At 39.9% G+C, this 21,413-nt stretch overlaps 1 protein-coding gene across 3 annotated transcripts in view; it reads left to right on the top strand.

Moving 5' to 3' along the window:
• PAK2 (p21 (RAC1) activated kinase 2) overlaps window positions 1–21,331 on the top strand; it is a 47,421-nt gene extending 26,090 nt beyond the window's left edge. For all 3 annotated transcript variants that reach the window (XM_035132445.3, XM_088670762.1, XM_088670763.1), the window contains exons 2-15: window positions 2,633–2,843; window positions 4,266–4,366; window positions 4,757–4,907; window positions 6,156–6,187; window positions 7,118–7,216; window positions 8,088–8,217; window positions 9,441–9,504; window positions 10,053–10,101; window positions 11,233–11,345; window positions 12,321–12,438; window positions 13,633–13,732; window positions 15,517–15,713; window positions 15,898–16,035; window positions 17,583–21,331. In XM_035132445.3, the coding sequence (XP_034988336.3) occupies window positions 2,657–2,843; window positions 4,266–4,366; window positions 4,757–4,907; window positions 6,156–6,187; window positions 7,118–7,216; window positions 8,088–8,217; window positions 9,441–9,504; window positions 10,053–10,101; window positions 11,233–11,345; window positions 12,321–12,438; window positions 13,633–13,732; window positions 15,517–15,713; window positions 15,898–16,035; window positions 17,583–17,669 (1,566 nt within the window). In that variant the 5' untranslated portion in view covers window positions 2,633–2,656 and the 3' untranslated portion in view covers window positions 17,670–21,331. The remainder of the gene's footprint in view (window positions 1–2,632; window positions 2,844–4,265; window positions 4,367–4,756; window positions 4,908–6,155; window positions 6,188–7,117; window positions 7,217–8,087; window positions 8,218–9,440; window positions 9,505–10,052; window positions 10,102–11,232; window positions 11,346–12,320; window positions 12,439–13,632; window positions 13,733–15,516; window positions 15,714–15,897; window positions 16,036–17,582) is intronic.
• The last annotated feature ends 82 nt before the right edge of the window (window positions 21,332–21,413 follow it).

Here is a 21,413-nt window from a genome sequence, read left to right as displayed (position 1 = left end):
CAGTGGACTGAAAAGCAGGAATTTGAGCAAACATGGGTTGGCAGAACTGTGTGGTTAACTAGAAGGACCTGGGCAAAACTATAAATAGGGCCTAAAGTCAGGAGGGGTGAAGCAGGAGTTGCAAGCAAGGTGGATTGATTAATGGATTTAAACCAGTGCAGTTTTAAATAAATGAAAATAAAGTATAATGGTTACTGGCAGACTACAGCAAGTGTTTTTCATCCAATGAAGATGAATTGCCTATGTTTAGTAGGTAGAATGTAACTACCCACATTTGAGAAATGATCAAATTAGTTCTTCATTTACATAGAAAAGGTCCTTTAACCCAATGGCCTGGTTCATGCTTCAAATTAAACCATAGTTAAAATAAGCTGTGGTCTAATGTGAGCGAGCAACATGCTGGTGCACACTACAGAATAACAGGCAATTAGCTTAATCCCCATTCCTGTTGTGCTGCTGAGAAATGTCAACTGGATTCAGGCTCATGGTTGGTTTTTCTCCAAATAAATCAGAACAGAAGCCAATGTTTGGTCTTTGGTTTAAAGTTTGTAGTTTGGAGGAAACAAATTGCAAACCTAAGTAGCATGATTCAACAAGCCAGACCATAGCTTATTTTCCAGGAGTGTAACAGGAAGAGGGGAAGAGCAGAGCAGTTGCAATTACTGCTGTGTGGGACAGTGTGCAGCTCATTCACATTAAACCATAGCTGAAAAGCTAGTTTTCAATGTGGTATGTGAACAAATTCAATGTACTGATTCAGTTGAGAGAGGTACTGCAAGGTTAACATGCTTATATTAACTTAATATGTGTAGAAACCTACATAGTTAAATGTGATTTGAAATCTTCTTTCTTTTTACAAAATCATTATTTTTATCCTTACTGTAGGTAAAGGGAGTTTGTAGGGCTGCGGAGTCTCGGTCAGGGGGGCTATAGTTTTGCTGCATCCAGACTCGTGACAGGGGAAATATGCCAGTTGTCTGCATCTATTGTTGCTGATGGCAGGGTGGTTTCAGAGTGCTGAATTTCATTCACATTGATTTGAACTTGCCTGCTAACTATTTGGTTGCAGGAATTAAGTAACCTTTCTAATCAGAATAGTCTTGTTTGATGGAGTAGTAATTATTTGTGCACCTGTGACTTCCATTAGGCAGTTTAATGAAATAACGAGCCCCATGACAGCAAGGGAGATTCTATATTTGAAACAAACATTTTAGAATAGTGACCCAAATGCTGGAAACAGCTTTCAAATTACCTGTCACCTTCCTCTGAGAGTGTTTGAAACATTTAAACATATATACACATTTATTTTGCATCCAGCTAGATGTTCATTTAGCAAGATATTTTTTTTAAAAAAACAAAAGAATAAGAAGATTTCATGAGCTATGTTAATTGGGTGACAGAGCACCTTTCCTTGTTGGAGGGGTTAAGTTACATCCACCTGAAACAAAGCACTGGAAAACCATCACCAAGCAAATAGAAAGAGACTTAATTGCAAGCCATTTCCTGGGCTCTTTTCATTTCTGTTTGCTTCACAGAGCCTACTGCCTTATTACCTTTTTGCTGCAGAATGATCAAAGTTGTGTGTTTCTACTCACTGCTGTTTTGCAAAATTATGGGAGGATTGCAGGTATGAAGTGCTGCAGTGAGAAATACCTCTATTGCCCAAAAAATGTGGTACCCAAATTTTGTATCATGTGTCAATAATCTCTTTGGGAGGTTACAACATACAGAATAAAATCTAGATTCTGTTCAGTGTGTGTGTGTGTGTGTGTGTGTGTGTGTGTGTGTGTGTGTGTGATGCGTCTTTAAAGTTGATGCTTTTGTGGTGCTGAAAGAACTCAAAGGCAGTTCCTTCTCTTTCTGTGGCTTTGTGGGAAGTGATGTTAGTATGAAAATGGCATTCTTTATTAAGGTGCCACCAGGAAAATAATGTTAAAATTTCAGAAGCGTAGGTGGAAGGGCTGGTGAGTCAAGATGAAAGGGAAGAAAACCCGCTTCAGATGTATGCTTTGCTCAGTTGGCAGCAAAAGGCATAGAAATTTAAGTGTAAAACGGATTTGACAGTAGTAGATGTGAGGGCATGTGACAGTGGCAGAAGGACTTGAACAGTCAACATTTTCCAAACAAGCAGCACTAGCAGAATTGGTAAAAGATCAAGGTGATGTCTTGCTTCAGTGTCCCCCCCCTAAAACACTGTGACTGGAGTACCCTGATAAAATAAGTACAGTACTAGAACTGTCAGTCACAGAGATCTCTCCCCCACTCCCATCCCGCTCTGCCCAAGTATTTTTCTTACGAGCAAACATGGCTATAAATATTTCACTTTTTGCAGGTGTACTATCTGCAGTGCTTTTTTCAATGTCTGCATTTCCAAGATGCCCCAGATTCCTTCAGAGGTCCCTGGTTTGGTTTAAGATGCCTCAGGAAGATACTACTTCCCTGAATCTGTCTTGAAACACCATGCTTCTGTTCAGGTGTTCATTCGAATCTGTTGCACATGTCTAATAAGATCTCTTTCCCCTATAGAGAATATTAACAATGTGTGTAAGACTTGGAATTCAAGAAGAGTAAACAAGGTGTAACATGCTTTAGCTACCGTATCTCTACTGACTCTGTGTTTATTTAATTGCAGTGCATTGACTAGCCATTAAGTATCATGTCTGACAACGGCGAACTCGAAGATAAGCCACCAGCTCCACCTGTTCGGATGAGCAGCACTATCTTCAGTTCAGGAGGGAAAGATCCATTATCTGCTAATCATAGCTTGAAACCCCTGCCCTCTGTTCCAGAAGAGAAAAAGCCTAGGAACAAAATCATCTCTATTTTCTCTGGCACTGAAAAAGGTAAGTTGCTGCATTTTGTGGGTTCAATACATTCTTCCCTTTCAACTCCATTGTGCCACATGCTTGCTTTTAGCTAGGAAACACATCCCTTACAGAACAGTGCAATACGGGTCTCATTTTAGTGATTGCACTGGCACGCAAAAAAGTAGCAACCAGCTTCACTGTTACTCAGCTGGGCAAATGCTGTGGGACACCTTGGTTTTGTGTTCTCTTTCTGTCTGTCCCTCTCCCTAGGAGTAGGGGAAATCATCTGGTTGAGTACATGCAGGTTTTCTCTCTGTCCCTCTTCTTGCTAAGAAGAGATTGGCCAAAAGCAGGCCATTCCAGCCAGGGTAGATCCAGATAGACTCCTGTGACAGAGGTCTACCTGGAGGCAGCACATTGGAGCTATGTCTGTTTTCTCTTCCTCCCCCTTCTCCAGGAGGCAGAAAGAAACAGACTGGTTTGTAGTCTATGAAATGGAGAATCACCCTTCTTTTTACGAGGGGATGGGAAGAGAAGCAGCCTGTAGAATTACAACATAACTGAACATACTGTACACTATTGTCTAGTTGGTTGGAGGCAATCCTCCCTGGATTCATTTTTGTTAAAAGAAATTTAATACATGAAGTCAGACTATAGGCCCATCTAGCTCAGTATTGCCTACTGTCACTGACAGCTGCAATCCTAATCCCACGCGTCTAGAAGCAAGCCCTATTGAATTTAACAGGACTTACCTCCAAGTAGACATGGTTAGGAGTGTCTTGTAAATTTCACTAAGCCCACTTTTGACTAAAATTAGTAGAGCTGTGTTACAGACTTGTGCAGCTTTAATGTTTTGAAAGTTTGGAGGATTTGAGAAAATTACGGTACGCAAATGTTTTGGAGAAAATGGCTGGGGAAAATGAAAATGCTTACATCTTAATCTTCATTATAGTCTTTAACTGCCCACCTAATTGTAAGCTTAGACTGTGGTGAAAAATATAGGCTGCAAATGTACTTAGCTCACACAAGTACAATGTTATAGAGCCAACATGCAGAAACTAGTTTCAAATGGTCACTTTCCAGTTTGAATTGCAAACACAAAGATGCAGGAAAATCTAGGCAAAATGCCTTCACCCTACCAAGCAAGAAAAGCAGACCCGAAAAAGTAGGCAGCCCCCTCCTGCAAACAACCAAATGCCCTCAATTAAAATAAAAAATTGAGAGGGGCGGGGAGGGGGCTTAGTGAGTGCCAGGATGGGTGGGTGAGTTTCTTTCTACATGACTTAGCTGAAATGTAGTACATGCCAGTTTCAAGACATCCTGGTTACTAGAATCATGGGACATATTTGTGCAACTAATAGTTATGTTTAAAGAATATTTGCTGGCTAGGTTTACTAAATTTTAAAAGCGCTTTTTTACAGCTGTTTTCCTAGGCTGACTATTCTGTTGTTCTTGTAGGGAGTAGGAAAAAGGAAAAAGAAAGGCCTGAAATCTCTCCCCCATCAGACTTTGAACATACCATTCATGTTGGCTTTGATGCAGTTACAGGAGAATTCACTGTAAGTATGCCAATCTTCTCTCTGTTCAGTGTGTACTAACTTATGGTTGCTAAGAAATAGAGTATTTTCTTTTTAAGCACTGTTGTTACCAGTGTATTTCATCACTAAAAACATCCTCAATACATATTTCTCCTGTTGCACCAATAGGAAAGCTATAGAAAACTGAAATAATGAAATGGGGTAAATTTAACTTAAAATAGATGTTATGTTGCAAAATCCTGTTTCTCAGTATAACAACAAACTGGACCTCTTTATGATTTTTTTTTATGCTGACTTGTTTCATTGTATTGTCTGTAGGATCTTGAAAAAGTGATTTTGCCCTGTGTCCATATGAATTATTTAAACTTGTGGATTTTATACTTTAGATGTAATTTTGTATTCTTTTCCTAGGGAATGCCAGAGCAGTGGGCTCGGCTGCTACAGACGTCAAATATCACCAAGCTAGAACAGAAGAAGAATCCTCAAGCTGTCCTTGATGTGCTGAAGTTCTATGATTCTAAAGACACAGCAAGACAGAAATATTTGAGTTTTTCTGCTACAGGTAATCTTAAGAATACTGTGGACAAATTCAGGTGGAGCCTCAGATTGTTTTTGTGAAGCAATAAGAATTTGCTTCTAAAATGAGGAAGCAGTCTACAGTGAAACTCTTCAATGTATAGTGCTTTGGAAAAATGGCAGTGTGGGGCATCAGCTTTCAGTAGGCCAAGATTCTAATGATGGATAAGATCCATTACTGCCCCTTTAGTTTGAATAGTTAGAAGTTGTTTATTTGAAGTACTTGATCATGAAAGGATAAGTAATATCCATTAATTTTCTTAAACATTTTTGAGTCTACGGTCGCTATCTTTGTATTCCTATGTTTTTTGTTTTTTTAGTAGGAAGTTAAACTTGAGTTACACACAATTGATTCCCAAAGGATGGAGGTTTAGAAGAAGAGTTGTAAAAAACTTGCAGGAATCATTGTATATATTGATATGTTGTCATTAACAGTAGGATGGCGAATTGTAGTGAGCCCTTGTACAAAATTGAAGGGGAAGGATCTTGAAATTCTAAAGCAGACATAGTTGGAGGCAGCCCTAAGTCATACTCAAAGTTAACACATTAAAATCAGTGCAGTTAATCAAGTTTACAGATTTCACTCTGCTCTCTCTGTGTGGAGTTGGCTACAACCCATATACTACTTTATACTTTCAGTTATTCTCTGTATTTGATGAGGACAGATTTTCAGAATAGAATATTCTCACATTACTAATGAATTTAAATATTAACATAGGCTCACAAAAGTACTGTGAACTAACAACAAATGTGAACATGTAAATTAAAAAAAAAAACAGACAAACAAGGCTTATAATACCAAAATGAGGTGAAGACTTGGCTTGCCCTTAATTTGGGGTTTGAATTCACATATTGGTTTAGGGGCCAACAAGTTCGGGTTTATCTACACGTATAAAACTTTGCTTTCCCAGATTATCCTTAATTTTATGTAACAGTTTTGGTATTGACTTTCTGTTTATGTAGAGGTTTTGTTTAATAGAAAATAAAACTGGCTCTAAATGTTTTAGGCACCGATTATATCCACATTTATCTAGAAAGCTGGGTGTTTTTTTTTAAAAAGTGAACATATTCTACTGAGAGCATGAAAGAAGAATAGAGTTCTTAACTCACATTTCAATCTCTCCCATAGAAAGACCCCAATACTTTTCATTTAGCATTGTTGCTCCTATTGTAAAATGCTATAACATCTTTCGGTGTTTCTGTTGGTTAAATTTTCAAATTTCTCTTTTTTTAGACAAAGATGGATTCCCTTCAGGAGCACCAGCAGTAAGTTTGCTTTATTACATTCCTTACAATTCTCAGAAGTATTCACACTGCTCTATTGCAGTTCTTGATGTGAATCAAGCCTAGTGAGTTACAAGTATTATCTGGTTTGAGGTATGAGTCACCAGAGAGACACTTCACCTGACTTCTTTTTTAAAAAAATTAAAGCTGGATACATCAGTAGATGGGATTCTTTCTTGGTCCACTCCTGTAATTTATGACGTAACTTATCATGTGGTTGACAAGTTCAGAGGCTGCTGTTGTATCAAAACCAAAGTTCCGTATATCCACTCTCTTGCTTGCCAGTAGCAAGACCCACCCCCCGGTCCAGGGTGCATCAAAACATTGCTTCTCCTTTCCTTCCTCATTTCAACCGTTGAGAGGTTATTTTTTTGTCCTTTTGAGCAGGGCTTCTTTGGCCAGTGCTTTTGCTGGCTTCGTGTACTATTGTTACTGCCTCCTGCACAAGCCCCTAGGGAAGGGGGAGAGATTATATACTTTATTCACTCCACAGAGAACTTGGGGAGTGGGTGGAGGAGGGAGTGCAGAGGCAGTAGCAGTGAGGAGCTGCTTGAAATGCTATTATCGGGATAGACAAACTGTGGCTATAGGGCTGCATGCAGCTCCTAGCCTAATTTTAAAAGGTCTCTGCAAGCAATCAGTTCAGACCCCTGGCAAGAGTGATCTGCCTCTCTCCTAGCAGCCTGTTGGGCAGTGGAGAAACCTACTGCAGGTATACCATCCTCAATAGATTAGTTCAGAGGCAATGCAACCCTCAACAGAAAAAATAGTTTCCCACTCCAACTAACTATTCTGTTCTTATAGTTCTGTATACTTCCTTATAGTGAACTTTCTAAATGTTCTATAGTAGGGCTTAATTTCTTTTACTTCTTTCTTTAAAAAACAAAACAAAACAAAACCCAAAACTTCTAGCCCAATGCAAAAGGGTCAGAGCCTGCAGCACCTGAAGAGGAAGAAGATGATGAAGTGGCTCCTCCAGTTATTGCCCCACGACCGGATCATACAAAATCAGTGAGTCGTTTTATTTCACCTAATAGTTTCTGTCCATAACTTACCAGTCTGCAGGTACAATGGGAACATGATTTGGGAGTCTCGTATTCAAATCTCACTTTAGCCAGGAAAAAAAATCCCCAGATTTCAGCAGTGGTGCTAATCTATATCTTGGAAATAATATTGACCTATGTGGTATATGTGAAGCTCTTGAAGGGAGGCGGCAATGCTATAGAAATATATAAAGTAGTGGTAGAATCCTTTCTCATAATAGCAGTACTCTTTGTGGAGGCTTTCAGCCAGCCGTTTCCTCCAAATTGTGCATTCTACCTCTCTCCTTCCTTTGAGCTGGGGGGTGGGGTTGTTTCGCTGAGCATGTTGATACCTGCCTCTTGTTGTTCAGTGCCTCCACTCTAGTTCCATCTCTTCTCAGTACTCCCCACTTGAGTTTCCTATTAGAGGGGGCGACTGGCTTTTACTTTGAAACAGCATTACTTGTGAAGTGAGAGCTTGGCTTGAATAGTTGTTTCTGAGTTTGCAAAGAATGTTTTAGTAGTTGTATACAAGGGAATGTTACTGTAATTTGCAAAATGGTTTGGGAATGTTCTTATCTACCATACTCCATTTAGAGCTTAGTTCAATAAAGGATTCATAACGACTGTATGCTACTGTAATATACAGCAGTCAGTTGTTGTAATTAAGTCCCTAATGCTACAAAAACCTATAGATATTCATATCAGCCAATAGGCTGTAGTAGCCGTGGAGCCACATTGACTAAAAGGATAGCCATAAATCTTTCATGAGAGATGTTCACTATTTATGGCAGTTTCAACCTGAAAAGAGATTTCTTACAGGAATATAATGGCTTTATAACTATGATATTTCCTTGCAGATTTATACGCGATCCGTAATAGATCCCATCCCAGCACCTTCTGGTGACACAGGTGACACAGTTGCTAAATCAGCAGATAAGCAGAAGAAGAAAGTTAAGATGTCAGATGAAGAAATCACGGAAAAGCTGCGTAAGTTGAAAGTCTAAGCTGGCACTTTACTAGGGATATGTATATGATTAGCCCAAAGTCATATGTACTGAGTATTCTGTATGGTGAATCAGCCATTGTCCCTTCCAGTCACACACTGTATTTAACCTTATTTTGACAACTTTTCACCCCTTTGTAGGAATTGTGAGCAGATTCTCCTGAAAAGAGGCATTGTGTGAATGGTGTGAGCATTGTTATTGGTAGCTAGCACTCCAGGAGTTGAGGAAATGCTGAAGCAGGAACTTATAGCTGATGCATTGTTAAGGAGCATATCCTGTGTTTGCACTGTTCTCACATTATTTTTCACAGGCAGCAAACATTTTTGTATGAATAGACCTATATAGGTACAGCTCTTCCTATCCAGGATAGGGACAAGATGTGACAGTGTTTTAGAAAGTAATGAAAAAGTGGCTGTTTGTACTACGTTGAAAACTGCTTTTACTATCCAAAATACTCATATTATGTTGTCTTATGAAAGTGTGAATATTTAATGGAAAGGCTTTTATCAATATTTTGTTACACTACATTTGGTAGCTGCTTAGAGCAGTGTGCTTGAGATGATCATGAAGAGTCTTCGTCTGTTTAAAATAACTTGTGTGAAGTGGTTTGATTTTTGAGAATAGTTGTGGGATTTTATAGAAGTTTCAGCATTTCAATAATTCAACATTCTAGGCATGTACGTATATGTTGCTCATACTAATTCCATTGTCAGCAGTAAATTAAGCAAAAACCGACTTCCGAATGCTCGTAATTACACCTGCTAATCATAATGAAGAAATATATGCCATGAGTGATATGTACAATTGAGGTTCTTGTAAAGGTTTAGATCACTGCTGCATCGTTGAAGAAGATGAAATGGTGTGGATCTTAACTTTCCTTCTGTGAATGGAACACTTTGCATTCATGGAACAAAGTTTTCCTGCTTCCTCATTCCTTTTGTTGGCTCCTGTACCTCCTGAAAGTTTGCTCCTGAGATTTGGAGTATCCTTGGAATATGGTGTGGGTATGGGATGGCTCAGGAGGCATCAAGTTGAAAAGGGACTTGACGAAAGTCCTTGCCTCCTTTAATTGAACAGAGGAACAACTTAGGAACTGAATCAGCGTTGACTGTTGTATTGGTTGAAATGTTATGTATTAGCTTTCCAACGAAAGTCAATAGTGCATCTTAGTTGGTTTATAATACTCCATATGAAATTTTCTTTTAGGAACTATTGTGAGTATAGGAGATCCCAAGAAAAAATATACAAGATATGAAAAAATAGGACAGGGGTGAGTACTGACTATGAAATGTGTTAGTGGAAGTACCTGTTTTCTTTCTCATATTTGGCATTTGGCTTCTGTTTACAAAACCAGAAGTGTCAACAATAGATTAGTATACATAATAACAACCAAATGCAAACCCCCAACAGAAGTGGAAATTTTGAAACAATTATTTTGAGTGCTTTGCTACTTACCCTTTACTTTATGGGATGAGGAGGAACATTTGAAAAAGAATTCCAGTCAGCTTGCCATTTATTTGCTGTCTATCTTTGGACTGTTACTGGGGCAGTGGAGTATGGAATTAACTTATCTTAAGCATCAGTTATCTGACTAGTAGTCTGTGTCTAGATAATATTGCAAAATGCTCTGTTAAAAGGAAGGTCTTGTTTTTCCTATTTTTTATTTTATAGGCATTGATCTTATTCTGTTGAATTTTTTAACCTAGAACTGGAATAAAAATCAAGTACAGTGAAAGTTAGTGCAGCCTCTTTACCTGTTCATGCACATATGTATTAGAGATGTGAATGATAATAGAATTGTGTATTTTCTTTTCATAGGGCTTCGGGTACAGTTTTCATTGCCATTGATGTAGCAACAGGACAGGAGGTAGGAACAATATACCTTCTACCACCTTTGACTTTTCTTTTTAGAGTGGTCAAATCAAATATTACTGTGCTTTGGTTGGTTGGTTTTTGTTTTTAAAGACTCATCTCCCAATAGTGAATTCCACATGGCTGTGTGCAGAAGTAATTGCTTTGTACTGTAGAATCAGATGATAAATTTTAAAATAACATTTTGCAAAAATCAAATGCATGGAATTGGTTCTAAATCAGCCTTCTGCAACCAAGTGGCTTCCAAATCTTCTGGACTACAACTCAAATCGCCCCTGAATGCTGTCTATGGCTGATGGGGTTATGGTCCATAACATCTGGAGGGCACCACGTTTGGGAAGGCTGTTCAAAATTCCAAAAGGACGTTAAGTTGTTAATTAAAGTCTCCCATGTTTTTATCATAGAAAGCTGCTTCTGTTTAAAGAGTTAAATTATAGTTTATAATTCATTATGATGCCATCATTTGTGACTATGATGTTTGTGAGAGCTTCCCCTTTCCCAGGTTTGTGGGAGAGCTAGTGCTTTCTTTTTTCTTTTGCAATAGAGTCTTATCTGTCACTGTTAGTTCATAATTAGTAAGAACTTAAATGCTTTTTAAAATGTGGAAAACTGAGTTTCTTGAATATAAATGTGAATCAAAATTGGTGTCAACTACTGTAGACCTCATTTTTGGGGTGAGAAAAAATGGGCACACACCACTATGCCTCTTTTTTGGCTGTCTGGTGCCCTTGTTTCAGATTCAAACCATAAGAGCCAATTTTAGTACATGTTATCAGGCTTAATTGTGTAGTCTTGTTGCTGTTGTTTTTATTTCATTCTTCTGAATGCAATAAAACTACCTTATGTTCACCCCTGCACATTCTTGGCTCTCGTAGTTTCAGACTTTGTTGTTAGTGAACATTTCTTTTGCTGCCAAAACGTCCTGCCAACTTTTGTCTGTGAGGATTACAGTATGTTAGTTACTTGGATCAGTTCATCTGTCAACGGCAACCAAATGGTTATCTCAGGAAAAGGAATATAAAGAAATTACCCATTTGCCTTTTTATTGTAACGTTAGAAAATGTTAATACTACAATTGTCTTTCTTTGAATATGAACTTCTGTTGAATCCCTTTTCGCCCTTTAAGGTTGCTATTAAACAGATAAATCTTCAGAAACAACCCAAGAAGGAGTTGATTATCAATGAGATCCTGGTAATGAAAGAGTTGAAGAACCCAAACATAGTCAACTTTTTGGACAGGTAAAAAAGCACATGCTATAGCAGCTACAGAGTTCAGTTTGGACATGAAAGCCCAAATTCAAAGCCATACTAGGTTGTGAAGTTCACATCTTTAGACAAATCACTTTTTCCATCTCTTGCAAATTTTGAGAGACCAGGGTACTTCTCTGAGTCTTTGGAAGAAGGGTGGGATAAATATGCAATACATACTAGACTGGCATTTCTCCTAAGCTACAGAACACATTTAAATATCTGATACTTTTGTAATATAGCCTGAAATTTCCTTATTTCCTGTATCATTTGTTGTCATAAGTCAGGTTATCATATCAACTTCTTAAGAAGTCCAGATAATAGAGGCGTTTTATACTGTATATTAGTTACTTTATGGATTTACAAGATTTATATTTTGTAGACAAGGGAAGTGTCTCATACAAAACTGATGTTCCTGGAAACATGCACACAGACCTTCCTGCTGCAACTATTGCTTCAATTTTGGATCTTTTCCATATACAGTGAAACCTCGGTTGGTGAACACTTCAGAAGTCGAACATTTCGGCTTTTGAACACTGACAACCCGGAGGTGAATGCTTCCATCTTGGAAGTCGAACTGCTTCCGAGGCGTATTTCTCCATTTTTTCAATGGATTTTGCCGACTGGCAATTGAGCCTCGGTTGTCGAATGTTTCCAAAGTCAAATGGTCTTCTGGAACAGATTACGTTTGATGAGGTTCCACTGTTTATTTTCTCTAGCCTTTCCAACTATTGTGTCTGTTTGCATTTTGTTTTTCATCATTTAGTTTTTGGTTTGGATAGCCTGAGACCTTCAAGTGAAGGGGTGGCTATAAATAATTTCAATAAATATTTTTGTATTTTTTCTGTGATGTAAATCACATTGAGATTGTGTTGTACATGGTGATAGATAAAGTTGTAATAATAGTAATAATTACCTTGTCTCAATAATTTGTTATGTTTGAACTTCATCAATTTCTACCTTCAGTTTCCTAATGGAAGACGAACTGTTTGTCATAATGGAATATCTGGCTGGTGGATCCCTCACAGATGTTGTTACAGAGACTTGCATGGATGAGGCACAGATTGCCGCTGTCTGTCGAGAGGTAGGTGATAGATTGAAGAAAGAGAACATTTGCTTCCCCTAGCTAATTGACTTTTATTGTAATTGCATTTACATTATTGAGGGAGGTTTATCAAGGCTGGGAGTGGGAGCCTGTAGCCCAACATTTAGGTTTGAGCCTTGGGAAGTATCAGTGGCCGTGCAAGTCTTTTCATCTTCTGAAATACAAACCACAACATTTTAAGAGTACACACTGTCTAGTTTTCACCGAGGTAGCATCCCTGTACAGTGGTACCTCTACTTACGAATAACTCTACTTACGAATGGAGCTCCGTCCTCCATCTTGGATGCTGTTTTTTTTCGACATACGAATGTGCGTTCGGAACGCATTAAATTAGTAAGTAGAGGTACCACTGTATCTAGTCTGTACCAGTTCAGACCACGGGAGGGCTTATATAATGAAATGCTCTTCACAGAAGAAAAAGATTTGAACACATAGAAAACAATGTTGGAAAAGAGCAGCTGCTGATCCAGTTGTAGAGATTTAACTCATACTGGATGCAGTAGAATTCTCCATAAAAACATAGGTTAGTGGTTTGAAGAGTTTGGTGATTATTCTGGTGATTGCAGCTATTGTTAGGTTACTGTTGCGAGATTAATGAACTGCAAAAACTACAGTGAAACTTCAGAGATTTCAGCTGGCGATTAGTTCTTTCATTCTTTTTAAAGAAGAGAATGACTAAGCAAAGTCTGGGAAATGGCACAATTCACAAAAAGTAACAAAGTGTATTAGATAAAGAGAAGGAAGACAGCATAAATCAAGTTTTGAGATAGAGGGTGCCCCATTGCACATTATTTTATAGACCACTGGAAATTCAGGCACTGTATTTTTCTGTACTGTGAACATGCTTCCTTCTGAAGTAAACATATGAAAGACCTTTCATTAAAAGACAGTAGATTGACCTTAATTATGTCAATGCTTATTCATGGTTTTGTTTGATGTTTTTAGCTGGAAACTTTTTTGATATTAAAAAAGAGTGAAGATTTATATCATGGACATATTGTGTGTATTAAACTTATTAAGATTGTAAATATGGAACATAATTTTTGAAATTGCTAGACTATACAAATCATATGTTACCTAGTGTGTAAAGCATTGTTTGAGGTTACGCAACTCTCTATCCAATGTGAATTTTGAACATGTCTAGACAATATCCCTTCCATTGTTTCCATATAGTGTTTGCAAGCATTGGAATTCCTACATGCCAATCAGGTTATCCACAGAGATATTAAAAGTGACAACGTACTATTGGGAATGGATGGATCAGTTAAGCTGAGTAAGTGCATGTCAGTTACTTCCAAACGTGAAATATGTGGCTGAACAGTTGGATGGTGTTACTTTGCACATAAGTTTCACAGCAAAATCCACCGGTCTGAATTTTAGTGTAATACCTGCAGTGACAAATATAATTCTGGGCTCATCTGGAGTAGCTATGTGGCTGAGAAGACAGAATATATTATTTGGAAGCCACATAAATATTTTTGCCTCTATAGATCAGATTGCAGTATAAAGTAGGTTAAACTAAGCCAGCTTCATAACCCATGGTTTGAAATTGGCTTGTTTTGAAACTGACACAATGGACTGATTCACACATAAACCATGGTTTAGTGCCAGTGCCCACAATATGGCTTTGGAAGCATTTCATTGCATTTTCATTGACTTCTGGCTTCTTGTGTCATTTAGATAAGAGTAAAAGCTGTAGATGGTATGGTAGAGTACTTGCTTGCCTTTAGACTAAACAACAGATTCCATTTATAAATGTAAAGCAGCTTACCATTACATTCTGCATTGTTTAGCACAGGGGTCCCCAGACTTACCGGCGTTTGGGCTGGTTCCCACCGCGCCGATCGCGCGGCGGGCCGGAGGACAGGGGAGCGCGCGCCTGTGCGGGCCGGCGGGCGGGGGAGTGCGCGCCCGTGCGCATACGCACGGGCGCTTACTGGCGCGGCGGCGCACTTCCATGGTGGAAAAAGCGCCGAAAATCCGTTGTGCGCATGCGTATGGGCCTCCCCCGACCCGGAAGTGCACCAGAAATGACCTCTTCCGGGTCAGGAGAGGCCCATACGCATGTGCACAAAGGATTTTCGGCGCTTTTTCCCCGACCCGGAAGAGCGCTGCCGTGCTGCGCGCTGTAAGAGCGGGCAGCGGCGGGCGGTGGGGGTCGTCGCGGGCCAGATTGGCAGGCCAATTGGGCCGCATCCGGCCCCCGGGCCGTAGTCTGGGGACCCCTGGTTTAGCACATACTCTGCAAGTTTCATTTTTTTTAACCAGCAGATGGCAGTCTTGATTAGACTAACCTTGAAATTGTTCAATTGGCCGGAGTCCTCAATAGCATTCTTCTCTTCCGCTTCAGTTTAAAATTAGATTGAGTGCAAAAGCTAAGGCTCAAGGTTGGGATAATTAATAAACCAGAAGTACAGAATGCTAAATAGAGTAACAGCTGCATTCAGCAATCATGGATTAGTAATTTTTTTTGCTGTATGAGCTTAGTCAATAACTCCACACATTCCATTAAAAATTGTGGCTTGTAAGTTTAAAACTTCACTGGGAGTGGAGGGTTGCACTAAAATGAGATCCTTTTTCACAAGTCCCATGTCTTTTGTCGTGGTTGATCAATTGAGCTCTGAATTCATTCACTGCATCATGTTGCAACAGAAGCAGAAAGAACACGTCTGGGCTGAATGTGCAATAGTGTGAGGTATAAATAAGATGATAAGTTTCAGGTTAAGAACGGACCTCCAGAACGAATTAAGTTCTTAACCCGAGGTACTACTGTACAGTCCACCCTACCGCCTCATTCTGCTACATGTGTTGCAATAAGTGGTAGAATGAATGCACCACTGTTGGTAATGAATTGCACCACTGTTGGTAATGGATTCCGTTGCTAAAAGGATGTCTTCTTGGTGTGTGTGTGTGTGTGTTGAAGGAGCATCGTGTGAGCACTAAGACACCTGTAGCTTTTTCTGGAAGCATAATTGGGTAACCGGGTTACACCCAAAGTGTAGGACTTACTACTAATTTAACTTTCCAATAACTATACTCTTTTCTTCTTTTTTGTAGCTGATTTTGGTTTCTGTGCACAGATTACTCCAGAACAGAGCAAACGTAGTACTATGGTTGGAACACCTTATTGGATGGCTCCTGAAGTGGTCACACGAAAGGCCTATGGCCCCAAAGTAGATATCTGGTCCCTGGGTATCATGGCTATTGAAATGGTTGAAGGCGAACCCCCATATCTCAATGAAAACCCTTTGAGGGTAAGGCATAAGTTTTCAAGGAACTCTCGATTCCCTGGAACATAGCAAAACACAGTAAAAACCCACAAATTTTGAATGATTTTTCAGGTCCTTTACAGTTCTGATTTAAACTCAGCTGCTCATACAACCACTTTTTTGTTTTTTATAATGCCAAATTTTTTTATTTGTTTGTTTGTTCTTGCAGGCATTATATTTAATAGCAACAAACGGCACTCCAGAGTTGCAGAACCCAGAGAAATTGTCCCCAATATTTCGTGATTTTCTAAATAGTTGTTTGGAAATGGATGTAGAGAAAAGAGGGTCAGCCAAAGAACTGTTACAGGTAAAGCCGCTGGTATCTTGCAAATGGCATCAGTTGTAGACAGTGCTTTCTGTTGACAAGTCAAGCTACTGTAAAGGAAGACTGATATATGATCAACAAATTCAGAAAAAAATGGGATAGAATGGGGAACATAAAGGTAAAAAAGAATGGTCGAATTCCACATTGTGCTACCGTGTTTCTCATATTTTAAGGCATCCCTAAAAAATAAGGCATGGCAGGATTTTCCAGACCTGGCGAAATATAAGGCATACCCCGAAAATAAGACATGCTGGTACGGTATGGCAGGGCACGCCGCGCCAAGTCCCGACCCAGAGGGACCCAGCAAGGGCAGCAGTGCGCGCTTTGCCGAGCCCCAACTGAGCGGGAGCTGGCAAAGGCAGCAGCCCGCCGCCGGCTCGGAGCTCGAGCCGGCAAAGGCAGCAGCGGCGCTTTGCCGAGCTCCACCGAATCGGGTGAGAATTGCGTTCGTACCCCTGCCTTGCAGCCTCCGACCCTTCACCCAGGGCGTTCACACGTGCACCCCCACCCCCAACCCGCGTCCTCGTCTACCGGTACCTGAAAGCTGCGCACGCGGCATTCCAGCACAAAGCCGCCAGCCAGCGTCGGAAGAGGAGAAGGAGGTGCCGCCGAGAAACCCAGAAAGGGGAGGCGCAGCGGGAAGGAGGAGGAGACCGGCGGGGAGGGATCCGGAAAGTTGCGAGCGACTTCCTGCTCCCCCCCCAACGGAGCGAAAACCAGCAAAGGCAGCAGCCCGCTTCGGTGGAGCTCGGCAAAGCGCCGCTGCTGCCTTTGCCGGCTCGAGCTCCAAGCCGGCGGCGGGCTGCTGCCTTTGCCAGCTCCCGCTCAGTCGGGGCTCGGCAAAAAATAAGACGCCCCCGAAAATAAGCCATAGGCTTATTTTCTTGAGTAAAAAAAAATAAGACATGACTTATAATATGAGAAACACGGTAATATAGTGGTTCTGTCAGCACAAGCATTTCTCTTTGCCAGGTGGAAGAATCTCCCTTCTCCTTGCCCTGTCGCATTGTTCTGGGGATTCTCCTGACTCTATAGAGTGCATTGGGAGAAGGGAGGGAGTCCTGTTGGGCCAGCAGGAGGCTTTTAGCTGGCTTCTGTTAGTGCACTGGGATAGCTGAATCCAACCTAGTAACTTTGTACATCTTAAAATTTTATTAGTAGATTTATATGACCACTCATCACTGCATGTGCTCTGGACACCTTTTTATAAGAAAGTAGTAGTAATAATAATAATAATTGCAAAGGATTGACTAAGGATTCAACTAGGTTTTACTCAGAGTAGACCTGTTGAAGGCAATGATCATTGGTAAGTTAATTTTAATAACTCTACTCCGAATAAGACTTAGCTGAATACCACCCACTAATACTGATCATTTTTCAGTATGATGTAGGCACAGTAGGTAACCTGTCTGCCTAGTCATCTCTCCTTTGCATTGATTGCTAAGTGTATGACTCAAAATGCTGCTGCTGCTGGAGTTTCCTTTTAAGTGTTCTTTCATTAAAAGGTTGTTTCTTTTCTTTTCTGTTAGCATCCTTTCCTGAAACTGGCCAAACCTTTGTCAAGCTTGACGCCGTTGATCCTAGCAGCCAAAGAAGCAATGAAGAGTAACCGTTAGCTTTGCTGCTGTGGCCTTCATCATTTTTATTTTTTTGTTTTTAAAGTTTTTCATAATATATAAATTGTTGCTCTTGTTAGGGAGGTTCAAAGTCTGCAAAAGGGAAAAAAAGATCTCTCACCTGGAAGACACAAGAGAAGAAAAAATGGTGGTGGTAGTAGTGAACTCTTCTGGAAGAAGTTGTGAACTGAATCACTGGCCTTTTCACCACTTTTGCAGACAACGCAGATGTATTTTCCTATGCCTGGGAGGTGTTTTTATTATGACTTTGCTGTACCAGAACCCATTCATTGTGCTCTGTTGGGCACTTTCAATACTTGAACAACAGATTCAAGCTTTTGGAGGGAGGCATTACTTTGATCTGCTGACCTCCCCCCCTCCCCCCCTTCCATTTCTCAGTCATTCAAATTATTGCAACCTCTGAGTTACTAAAAGGCAGATATGGTAGAAATGTGAAAATTCCTCTTATTCACCTATCTCTTAGCATACAATTTAGCTATAACTGCATTGTAGCATTAACCACCCAGCTACCTAGGAACTGTATTTTTTCCCCAATGACTGTTCTTAAAGACAGAAGAACATGAGTAGAGGGGAAGAAAAAGGTTCAGCAACGTCTGATACAGAATTTTGTTGCATGGACTTTTTAACATAAGGGAAAGATGCCTCTGACTTTAGGAGATTGAATACATGTGGGGAAGAGGAAAAAAGTGTTGCTTTTCTTTTCTTGGTTAATGCTCAAACTATCCCGTGGGCTCGGGGAGAGAACTCCATCCCTGTGACTTGTCTTCCATTCCTTCCTTGCCTGTGTAGGCTTGTTGGTAACATTTTAAAGGGATGTCTTGAAAGTGTGTGGTTTTATAGCAAAGTGTTGTATCCATGTTCTGACTTGGGCTTTGGGCTTTATGCTGGTGCCTTCTGAATTTTTTAATTGCTCTTCTTTGTCTTAAGTACCTTTTGTATATGTTGTACATTTCCCCTCCAAACAACTTTGGAGCTGTCAGGATTAAGTATTAGAGCTCTCTTCTTTTTATATGTATAAAAATGTATATCTTCACCATTTCTACTAACAAAGACCCAGCAGATTTTCAAAAATGGAAGATCCAAGACTTTTTGTATAATTCAGCCAACTGAATCTTCTGAACACCAAAAGTGCTATTCTGTGGAGACAAACAATTGGAGATGGCAAAGTAGTCTAGATTCAACATTATTTGAATTGGCTTGTGAGTGGCTGCAGAACCTTGCCTTCTCGTGGTGATCCCTTCTCTTGAAAGACTTACCAACTGTTATGGCTGTAGACAAACACAAGATAAAGTGCCTCCCTAAATGAAAGAAAGTAATTGGAGCTGTGGAGGAATTGAAGTTCTGGTTGAGGTGGCCAGGTGCATCGTGGGGATTCTTCAGTGACATCAGCCTTCTCGAAGCACTGTGTTTTATGTGCAGCTCTTTATCAAGAATTGCTAAGTGATGTGCCAAACAGTAACATAACAGACTTATTAATTTGGTGCTATAGCTTTGTCACATTCCTACGTGGTATTCTTGGGAGAACGTTTTAAAACCCTAGCTAAGAGGCAGTCTTTAATGCCTTTAATGCCTGATGGGCAATGAAAAGCCTGTTTCTTACCTGTGAACAATATTAATATGTGTTGACATAAGAGCATCATTTCTGCTGGGTTTCTTGAACAGGTTGCAAAATTCTGGGTTCTGAGTCATTGCATCACAAAGGGCTCCATTCCCTCAGATCTTGGAGCTTCTTGCACCCTGCTCTGTACCAACAAATGCCTTATTAATGCTGATGAAAGCAGTGCCATACTCCAACCTGCAGTCCTGTGTCCTATGAGAAGTATTCATTTGAAAACTGTAACAAAGCAGCTCAGTTGCTTTCAGAGCATTTTGAATGTGTTTTGGTTTAGTCCAAGAAATGTGTCCTGGGCTGAGTGGTATTTTAGGTGGTGTTCTTCCTCTGCCCATAACTTGCAATACAGTTACTATAACGTATAGAATAGCCATGCTCTTAAATTCGATTTATGTGAGTCAAACAAAGAGATTTAATGTATCTCCTACAATTACCTTTTCTTACCTTTGAGCTGTCGTCTGTTGCTGGCAATGGAATATGTGAGTATGTTGGTGTTTTTATGGTAGCAATTAAAAGGTAACACTTCTGAAATAAACAAAAAGCCCCATTTACTGATTTTTAATGTGATTTAAAATTATCTTAAATGAGTAGTTGACTGCCTCATCATGAGGGTTCTCAAATCCTCCTTTAAAAGTTACTTACAATTTGGGTTGGCTTAGGACTTGCTGCAGGACCCACTGGCAACTCCTGAGCCAGTCATGATCATGAGTACAATCACAGCATGTCTGCATGAGTGCTCCTTAAGTGTAGCAACTTTGTACTACGGCAGTGAGTTCATCTAATTTCCCTGTCCACTATTGCGATAAAGGGTTAGGGATAGAAGCAGACATAAACTGAATGGGAACTCTGTGTGTAACGTGAGTCATCAGGAAGTTCCTGATCATTGCGCAGTGATGCATGTGGTTTGCATGGTACACGGATGAACATGTATTGCCAATGTCTTAAAAGCTTGGTTTAGAAGTAGGAAAGTGGCTGTCTTTTTCTCCCCATCCCTTCTAATGTCTGGTTTGAATGTTCAAGATTGTATCTTCTGAGCACGGAAGTATAGCTTATGAGCTCAGGAGTAAGAACACTTAGCATAAAATTGCATAGGTTATTGACTCCTAACTGCTCTTCCTGCTAAAGATGCCTTAACCAAATTTCCAGGCACCAATGTGAGTAAATATTGATCGAATCACATAGTTACTCATGGCTTACTCACATAGTCGTCTTAGATTAGATGTTAAGCTGTTCAAACAGTATCCTGAATACTCCAGCATGGTACCAGATCCCAATTCAATGCATTGCTGCAAAAGACTGTTTTGTAGAGTTTCAAATCGTCGTAGCTGAGCATGTATTAAAGTGTTCAGGGCAACCACTTCATAGTTTCAATATTCCGTCTGGGCTTACAAAAAATCACCATGGATTGAAAATGCCCCCCCCCCCCGAACTCTGTTGAATCAGTCTTTGAGTGTTGGGAATGTTTGCAATGGCATGTTATGGTTATTGGTGTGAACCTACAAAGGAGGAGAGAAGGATACAGAAGGGTATCTCATTCCATGAAAGCAGGCTTCCCTGGAATGATGAGTTCCCAATTCTGCCCCCCCCCCCCGCAAAAAAACAACCAGTTGAAATAGACATGACTACTTACCACAAATAAGTTTAGCATTTGCTGGTTTGAATGGAGACATTAACAACTTGAGAATATAACTCATTAACTTAAGCAATCACCATATGTGTTCCCTGGAGTAGTTTGGAGTCAATTAAACTCTGCTGTTAAGAGTTACAGAATTTCTTTGTCTTCATAGCTGGAATTAAGTACATCTTCTTGAAATTGTTTCCTTCTCTTTGTTCCCTTTCTCTCACTTCATCAGATGGAAATGAAAGTAGTGCAAGCTTTCAGGTTTTTTTTCTGTCTTCAGATTTTGTTGCCTTTTGTTTAATTTAATCCTATTCTGTTATTTAATTGTTACTGCAATATTAACTACTGTATTTGACTATGTTTAATGACTTTGTTCTTTCAGGGCTAGAAATAAACATTTCTAAAATGCTTGATGGTTCTCATTCTCTTTCTCACCCTCCCCAAATAGAGAGGCTTACTTGAGTTAATAGGGACAGAAAAGAATTTTTGT

Source organism: Zootoca vivipara, chromosome 5 (genome assembly GCF_965207765.1).
Source record: "Zootoca vivipara chromosome 5, rZooViv2.hap1.1, whole genome shotgun sequence".
Classification (NCBI taxonomy): domain Eukaryota; kingdom Metazoa; phylum Chordata; class Lepidosauria; order Squamata; family Lacertidae; genus Zootoca; species Zootoca vivipara.
Note: the sequence above shows the minus strand (reverse complement) of the source record. Positions and strands in the feature narration are given on the sequence as shown.